The 9,699-nt window shown below is 36.8% G+C and overlaps 1 protein-coding gene and 1 pseudogene across 1 annotated transcript; both read left to right on the top strand.

The window, feature by feature from the left end:
* The first annotated feature begins 234 nt into the window (after window positions 1-234).
* LOC103936553 (ankyrin repeat-containing protein NPR4) lies at window positions 235-5,900 on the top strand. Its single transcript, XM_009346406.3, has 3 exons — window positions 235-1,362; window positions 2,556-3,091; window positions 5,072-5,900. Exons 1-3 carry the CDS (start codon window positions 417-419, stop codon window positions 5,744-5,746), a joined length of 2,157 nt encoding a protein of 718 aa, XP_009344681.2. The 5' UTR covers window positions 235-416; the 3' UTR covers window positions 5,747-5,900.
* An 811-nt stretch (window positions 5,901-6,711) lies between these two features.
* On the top strand, window positions 6,712-9,437 carry LOC125473024 (annotated as a pseudogene).
* The last annotated feature ends 262 nt before the right edge of the window (window positions 9,438-9,699 follow it).

A 9,699-nucleotide genomic window follows, 5' to 3' on the forward strand; every position in this document is an offset into this window, starting at 1 on the left:
AATGACAAAGCAGTGTGAACGAAGATTTCGAAATTACAACTTAAAAAACAATATGAACAAAGATTTCGAAAAATGATTAAAATTTATTATTTACTTCAGACTTTGGTTCTATTAATGTATTTAAAAGATACTTTTGAAATTAGAAGAGCCACAACAAAACATTAAGATCGCGAATCTGATAAATTAAAATTACAATAAATCAATTACAATTTACTTATTTTTGAAATACGTAAGACCAATAACAAAGAAGTCTTCTACTTTCAACAAACAGAAGTTTTCTAGCAACAATAGAACTTGCTCATAATGGAACGTGTGTTTTGTAAAAGTAGGGACATCCTTAATATAGCTATTAGGGTTCCTCCAATCCTGCCTATTATAGTAATTAGAGTAATATACCAAATCACCATTTAATCTTAATGTTGTCCCACCAAGCCTTATCTTCAACAGTCAATACCTCCACCAGATTGCTGCTTGAACTAGTCAACAGAACTGGCCTTGTTGTAATTTTGCCTTTCTCCCCCTCCTGCATCACTCTTCACCCCCTCAACATGGATACCTCCATTATGGCTGATCAGTCAGAGAGTCCTATTACTCCGTTAGCATCAACCGATGTCGGTGACCAGATTGAGCAAGCAGATCAGAGTCATCAGACCGACATTCAAGAAGCTACAAAATTAGAAGGCAACAATAGTACAGTTTTAATAAGTAGCATGGATCGTGATGTTTTCAATGCTGCAAAACAAGGCAATCTCGATATCCTTAAGGAACATGGCGAGAATCTGGACAAAATATTGACTGCAACCAAGAACACAATCCTTCATATCTATACAGCATGCTATAGTCGCCCAACGTACAAAGAATCTGAGTATAAGATACTCAAGTCAACAAAAACTGTGGAAGATATCCTTAAAATGTGTCCAGCACTACTATGGCTGCAAAACGAGAGTGGTGATACTGCCCTGCACATTGCGGCAAGATATGGGCGTGCTGGTATAGTTAGAGGTCTCCTCGTAGCTACAAAAACTCATTATCAAGGCGACCTTGAGCAAGGCCGTGCGATCTCATCAGAAGATGCCGCCTTGCCGGAGCAAAAACTCATCAGGAAAACCAACAAGAAGAAGGACACAGCGCTGCACGAAGCTGCCCGTTTTAATTACTTTGGGGTGGTGGAGATATTAACTAAAGCAGACCCTGAGTTTTCCTATTCTGCTAATGATGCCGGCGAGGCTCCTCTTTACCTAGCTGTCGAGAGGGGAAACACTCATTATTGTCTTCAAATACTTGAAGGTTGCAAAAATCCAACTTACGAAGGCCCAAATGGTAGAACGGCGTTGCACGCTGCTGTTAACCGCAACGATGAAGGTAAATGTATACAGACAATAGTTATAAAAAAAATGAAAAATTAGTCATTGACTAATAACCAGACTAATTTTTTAGATTTCAATCGAAGTTAGTAGTATTAATGTAATAATAAATTTACATATCTAGTTACATAATTTTTTAAAATAAAAATTAGTAATTGATTTGCTGTTTTAATACTCACACCTTTATTAAACTCATAATTAATTTTTAATTCAAAACAATTCTAAGATTTTCAAAAAAAAAAAAGAATAAGTTTGTACCTATTAGTTTTTTATAAAAAAAAATAAATTTGTTGTAGGCTTAATTTATTGAATAATATAAAGGGAAGAGAGGTGTAATTATATGTGTTATTACACTTCATCGTGTCTTTATTTATAATAGTAGGAAAGTAAATTCCTTATCTCAATATGATTACAACTCTAATAGAATAATATATAGTCTAAAGATATGATAGAATCTCACGGATATACCAGGTATGATACGATTTACATGATCAAATTCATAATCTAATAGGACTGTAACGAATTTCAATTTTTAATTATAATTGTACTTATATAATTTTTCAATTTTTTAAATCTTAAATGGACTCATTCTTAAATATATCAATTTTTATATCTAAAATGTACTATTTTAATATAAGTACCCATTTTTCTTTATATATAATCCATTCAATTTTTTTTCTTATCCATTTTAAAACTTATATGGTTATGGATACATTTGTTTTTCGTTGATTTGAGAATGTATGTATCCATGTCTTGATAGAAGAAATTTATTAATGTTATTAAGCTTAATATCATTTTTTTTTTGTGTGTTTTTAAGAATGTAACCATTTTTATATATATATATATATATATATATATATACAATATATCAAGAGTATAATTTATAGTTTAATATTATTAATCCCACAAATTATGGGTTTTATTTAAACTCTCATTAATATAAATAACTACCAATTTCAAATGTTAATTTAAAAATATAGTAACTTACATAAAAATACATTACTACATTAATATGAAGGACTTCGATCTAAAACTGAAAACCAACGAGGTTTCAGTCAAAGAACATTGAAGATAGGGAGTGCATCCAAAGTCTCCCTTAGAAAATTCCTTTTATTTTTCATTTCATGATTCATTAATACATATGTTTCTTGAAGTATATATTTATGTTTTCTTTTTCTTTTTATGCTAAAGAAATGACGAGAGAATTACTCAAAACGGATAGAACTCTGGCAAAAGCAGCAGACGAACAAGGAATCATTCCGCTTCACATGGCTGCAAAATTTGGTTACCTTTCAATGGTTAAGCAACTATTGGAATGTGATGAATATACCGCCTACGTTGCTGACAATGATGGGTCCACAGCTCTTCACTTTGCAGCATCCAGAGGTCATCTAGATATAATGAAAGAGCTTCTTACTCGTTGCCCTGATTGTTGTGAATTGGTCAACAACGAATGTCAGAATGTGCTTCACTATGCCATAAAGGGAGGTCAAGATGACGTAGTTGATTTTGTGTTAACGGATCTGTGGCTTAGCAACATCCTCTTAAATGGCAAGGATGTTAATGGCAATGCACCTCTCCATTACCTTGCTATTTATCCCACCTTCGGGATAACAGATTTACCATTTGATGCTAAAGTTGATATAATGTCATTCAACAAGGAAAACTTAAACGCTTTGGACATCATTCGAGCTAGTAGGGACAACATAAGCAACGCACTCGAGCTGGTACGTATCACTTCTAATTTTCTTTTGTGTTATTATCCAATTTTTCTTCAACGGTCTGAGACTACTTAGTAATCCTAAAATTAATGTTGAAGATTGACGTTAAGAAATCGAATGGTGAAAATTGTTTAAAAAGTTGAACTGCTCGATAGATTGGACAACATAAGAAAAACCTGTTATTATGTTACCCACTAAAAATACCTTTCCAGCTCCGTTCATGAAGAAAGTACTTGTGCTCAATCATTTGCCCTACACAGAGGAGGTTCTCATTAAGTCCAGGCACAAGCATTACCTCTATGATGTACCTCTTTTCATTTTTGGTGTCAATCACTAGTGTCTACCAACTGAATCAAGTAGGTTTCCATTTCCCATCTTCATTCTACCTCTGTAAGATGTATCTATGTCAATGAGTAGTGATTCATGTGCAGTCATGTGGTTACTGCAGCCACTATCAATGTACCAAATAATGCTTTTCTTTTTCATTGTTGCCATTCTACACTGAGCAAAGAACACATTTGCTTCCTCAACTTGATTTGCAACTCGCTGATTTCCTTTTGGATTGCAGTCCTTCAACAAATGCCCAAATCTGTTGCATTATGAGCACTTGGGTTTCCCTTAAACCAGCAAGCTCCAAAATGCAACTTATCACAGATTTTTTGCAGGGGTTTTTGAAGCCTCATTTCCTGCATTTGGTTTCTGCACAGCACTAGACTTTCCATCCCATTTCTTGTTTTTACCCTTCCATTTTTCTTGCCTCTAAAATTTTGGTTTCCATGGGCCTGTCCATTGGAATAGCTATTTCTGTTTCCAATTTTAAGACCTTGAAAAGCATTCGCAGTTGCATTCTGAGTGCCTATCAAGTCTTTGGTGACAAGCTTTAAGAGATGCTACAACCCCTTGAGTCCCTAAAGTGTCAGGATCTTTGGTTTCTTCAATAATATTCACAATGTTTTCATGCTTCCTAGTTAGGCTAATAAGTATTTTCTGCACAACTCTAGCATTAGGAAGTTCTTCTCCATAGGTTTTCAACTGATTAACAAGCTCAAATAACCTACTAATCATTCAAGCGTTCACTTTCTTTCATTCTAACATACTCAAAATCTCTCCTAAGAGTTTGGAGTTTGACCTTTCTAACCTTCATGTCACCTCTGAACTCATGCTGGAGTTTGTCCCAAGTTCCCTTTGATGTTTCTTCAAGAGCTATTCTGGGGAAGATTTGATCCGAGACTGAGTTTTGAATGATTCCCAAAGCCTTTAAATCTTTGGTCATGTTCTCCTTCTCCTTGATTTCCTTTTACTTGGTTTCCTTGTCACCTTCTCCTCCTGCCTTGGAAGACACACAATCTTCCTGCATCAAATCCCAAAGATCATGGGGTTTGAAGATGGTTTTCATCTTGATACTCCAAAAATCGTAGTTTTCTCCAGTAAAGACTGGCGCTTTAACTTCTCCATTGTTGTTCACAGACATTTTGAGAAGAGGGGTATGATTTTTGAATTATGAGAAGGTTTCAGTGTTTTGAACTTGAGCTTTCTGAGCTTTAAAGATTTCTGGGGTTTCGAACACTGAAATCTCCCCTTAAATCACAACTATGCCCAGCTAATGATCGTGAATTGGCTCTGAGGCCACGTTAGAATTTGGATATTTTTGAGAGAGGAATGATGCAAGAAAATATCAAGAAGTACTACAGTCTGCAAATCATTGCTGCAAGACTGCCATATTCATTCAACATTTCTTTCAACATTTTCTTACATTCTTATATGCAAGAATTGCAGATAGTACATGTCCTTGAATTGGACAGCTGGTTGTGTAAATCTCAGCCTTTCATTGTTCTTAATCCTAGCCCTACAACTACTCTTAGGAACTAGGATCCTATGCCTTTCTTCTTTCACAAACTAGCCGTTGGACTCTTGAGTCCTTTAGGTCCTGCCTTCAATTCTCCAACTCTGCAACATGGCTTACATTTCAACATTCTCTGGCTGCAGGAACATTTAAAAAGCATATTGCATTCAAGGGGTGCTAGAGAAGGTCGTAGAATTAAAAACCCAAAAGGCAGTGGTGATAAGGTGGAGGACGATCAGAGAACCAAGAAAAATATTGGAGAAAGTTTACAGAAAGCAAAAGAAACTCATCTGGTAGTTGCTGCATTGATAGCAACTGTAACCTTTGCAGCAGGTTTTACCATGCCCGGTGGTTACCAAAGTGAGATAGGACCGGACCAGGGATCCGCAGTTTTGTCAAGAAGTGCAGCATTCAAAGCATTTGTTATAACAGATACACTAGCCATGGCCATGTCTAGTTGTTCTGTCCTAGTGCTCCTTTATTCCTCAATTCACACAAAGTGGAATTACATGGACCAGAAATCTCTGACGTTTCTCATGGTAGTGTCTTTGACAATGTGGGCTTTGATGGCAATGGTGGTTGCATTCATTACTGGCACATATGCGGTACTGGGTGGCCATTCTCCAGGACTTGCCGTTGCAGCTTGTGTGCTTGGCTGCATTATCTTCTTTGTCTTTGCACGTTCTCTTCTTTCTACTGAAAGAAAAATACTAAAGGCGCCACATTTCCTGAAGGACATGGTTGGCGGCTATATGTTGATGATGGCTAACTTGTTATTTGCTATGCTTAGGAGGTTGGGTCTCTTTGTTAATTCCTAGTCTCTGAGAAATAAAAGGAGATGGTGAGTCTCTTTGTAAATAAGTTTGTACGCAGGATATAAGATATTTCACTTGCTTTTAATTTTGTGATGTTGCCCTTTAATTAAACTTGTTGGTTTTAAGTTAGTTAATAAAAATTTCGGAGATTCTAGAATTATAAATAATCAAATAAATGCAACATATATATACTGGCTATGAAGCATGATAGGATACTGATAATAGCGATACGATACCAAACGGCAATTCGAAAGATCTCTAAAAATTAAGATACGGTACATTATAGATATGACAAATAAAATATATATATATATAAAGCAATAAATATATACAATTTAAACATAATTGATCATTCAAATTCAAGTACATTTGCGAAGTTGGAGAAGAAAAGTTGAAAATCCAATCCTCTTTAAATACAGTAGAAATGTGAGAGTAGTATTCATGGTTTTAATTAGAGGAAAAGCTCTTTGTATTCATCAACTTTCAATTATAGATGCCTCCTATTAATTTTCTCCTCAATATCTTTTCTTGTAAAAGTGTAAAATTCATCTTAAAAGCTGGATACGCTTATCCTAAATGTGAAAGATGCATATCCGTTAAGTCAAAACCGTGTTCATTGACCATAGTACGTGTCCGACGAATATCTGAGAGGATCGGAGAAATATCGTACCCAATTAAGTATCAGATATGGAATACGCGACCAACCACAAGTATCCATGCATGAGTGCATCATAGTATACTGGACTTTTAAATAAAGACGAATATTTAAGCCACTCAAATCTCATCCAGTTAGTGATCCTAAACTCATACATCCATACGGTTGTTCCTTCCAGGTAATATTCCCATCACATGATCCGCTCAAATCTCATCTGCCCATCTCTGTTCTTCGTCCATTCATTTTTTTGTCCCTTCATATTGTAAATTTCTGATAACTGCATTGGCCAAAAAGCTCACTTTGATTATCATAAACGGATAATAATTCGACTGAGATCACTAGCACTCAACTAGAATCGGTCAATGTCGATGATCAGCTCGAGCTAGCAGACCATACCAACCAAGATTCTACAAACCAAGGCAGTAATACTACAGTTTTTATAAGTGGCACGGATCTTGATGTGTTCAACGCTGCCAAAAATGGGTGACCTTGATGCCCTTAGGGAACATGCAGAACAACTTGACAGAAAGTGACTGCAACAAATAACACAGTCCATATTTATATAGCATGCTCGAGCGGCCCGACATCGGAACAGTAGGAAGTGGAGTCAACCAGGATTGTGGAGGATATCCTTGAAATGTGTCCAACACTACTATTGCTGCAAAATAAGAGTGGCAAAACTGCGTCACACATTGCAGCGAGACACAGGCGGGCGGGTATAGTCAGAGTTCTTACTGATCAGGCTGCAAAAGCTCATTATCGTGGCGACCTTGAGCAAGGCCTAGCCAGCTCACCAGAAGAAGAAATTAATCTGCTTGCAGAAGCAGATACTCATCAGGAAACCAACAACAACAAGGACACAACGTTGCACGAAGCAGTGCGCTTTAATCACCTTCTTGTGTTGGAGATGTTGACTAGAAAAGACCCCGAGTTTTTCTGCGCTGCTAAGAACCTGGCAAGACTCCACTTTACCTTGCTGTCGAGAGGGAATATCGTCACTTGGTATTTGGAATACTTAACACTTGCAAATATCCAGGTTGACAAGGCCCCAACGGTATAATGGCTTTGCACGTTGCAGTGATCCGCAATGATGATGGTATGTATGTATTATGTATACAAGAGAGCTACTAAAAACGGATAGTACTTTGACAGAAGTAGCAGATGAACAAGGATGTACTCCACTTCACCTTGCTGCACGTTTGGGTCAAATTTCAATCGCTAAGAAACTACTGGAACATGATAGATCTACTGCATACGTAGCTGACATACACGGAAGGACATCTCTTCACCTTGCAGCCTCGAGATGCCGTCTAGATGTAATGAAAGAGCTTATTTCTCAATGCCCTGATTGTTGTGAACTGTCGACAATGAGTGTCGGAATGCGCTTCACTATGCCTTTAGGAATCATCATTATCAGATAGCTAATTTTGTTTTGACAAATCTATGGCTTAGCAACACCTTTTAGATGGCAAGGATGTTATTGGGGACAAGCCCCTCCATCAGCTTGCTCATTCTCCACCTTGGGGTTGAGGATAGTTTTGTAGGTGATGCTAAAGTTGATAGAATTTCGTTCAACAAGGAAAACTTCAACGCCTTTGATATCATTCTAGCTAATGAGGACAAGATAAGCATGTCATAAAAGCAGGTACATACTCAGTAGTCATCACCTTCTACTGCTTGTGTCCGAAAATTTTGAGTTATGTTTTCCAGCACATTGTCATACTTTTCTGTCTTGCAGGAAAATCATAAAGTGCAATTGCAAGCGGGGTGGTAGACCAGGTCACAGAATCAACAGCCACAAAGATGGTCGCGATAAAGTGGAAGAAAATCAAGGTTTCAAGGAAATCGGAAAAAGTTGGAATAAAGCAAAAGAAACACATCTGCTAGTGGCTACCTTGATAGCACCTGTAACATTCGCAGCCGGTTTTACCATGCCTGGTGGTTACCAAAATGAGAAAGGACTTGACCAGGGTGCCATAGTTCTATCAAGAAGGGCAGCGTTCAAAGCATTCGTGATAATAGATACAATAGCCGTGGCCGTATCTAGTTGTTCTGTCCTGGTGCTCCTTTATTCCTCCGTTTACACAAATCCAAATTATGAGAATGAGATATCTGACACGTTTTTCATGGTAGTGTCTTTGATTTTGTGGGCTTTGATTGCGATGGAGGTTTCGTTCATTACCGGCACATATGAAGTACTTGATGGCCGGCCCTTCTCCCGGACTTGCCATAGCGGCTTTTGTGTTTGGCTGCTTTTTCTTCTTTGTCTTGGCAAATTCCCTTCTTTCTAACGAAAGAAAAGTACTCAAGGGGCCACATTTCCTGAATCACATGTTTAGTGGCCTTGTGATGCTGATAGCTAAGTTCATGTTTACAACATGTAGCAAAATACGCCAGATAGCAAAGTTGTTTACATCAAAGAGGTAAGCGTCCAAAGAAAATTAGAAATGGAAACTCTTTTGATGAGAGAAAATCAGTTAAGGTAGTTGTACATGTGAACCAAGAGCCAACCGATGCTCCGGTTAGAATTATAAGAGTAAGGCTCAGGGCAAATGGGTAGAGAAAGACCTAGGAAGATTTGGAAATAGACTTTAAGAAAAACATGGAATACTTGGAGCTAACGGAAGACTTGGTGCAAAACCAAGTACAGTGGAATTCTAGGATTCATACAATTGACCTCACTTAATGGAATAAAGCTCCATTGTTGTTGTTGTTGAAACTCTTTAGTTGAATGTAGTTTCTCTAATTACCTTTGATACACTTGATTTTTAATCGAAATTAGTTCATTGTCAGTGATCGTTCGATGGCACCTTGTTGCTCCACTTTGATAGGAGAGGCCATGAATTCAAATTGTACAGATGACATATCCAAGATTCCATCTATGCCTACAAAAAATGAAGGCATCTATCCCATTTGAATCAATGAAAAGAAGCAATCAACCAAGACAAGGAAAAAAAAAAAAAAAAAAAAGCAAAGCAAAGAACCAAACAAAGAAGCAAGCAAAGAACAAAAAACAAAAAAAAAAAAAAGAAAAAAAAAAGAAAAAAAAGGGGAAACAAAGCAAAGAACCAAAAAAAGGAGCAACCGAAGAACAAAAAAAAAAAAAAAAAAAAGGTGCATTTTTGCTCATCCACATTAACTTTGATGTATGCTCATCATACAACTTATTAGCTGCTATGTGTCCATTCTTCTAACCCTAGTTACTTGCTAATTAAATATATCATTTTCAATTTTTAAAACTAATTTTAAACATTAAACTTAAAAATAAATAAATAACTCAAACCCTGCCCAGGCCCAACAG

The sequence above is a fragment of a genome, unplaced genomic scaffold (genome assembly GCF_019419815.1).
Source record: "Pyrus x bretschneideri cultivar Hongxiangsu unplaced genomic scaffold, Pyrus_bretschneideri_v1 Contig8, whole genome shotgun sequence".
Taxonomy (NCBI): domain Eukaryota; kingdom Viridiplantae; phylum Streptophyta; class Magnoliopsida; order Rosales; family Rosaceae; genus Pyrus; species Pyrus x bretschneideri.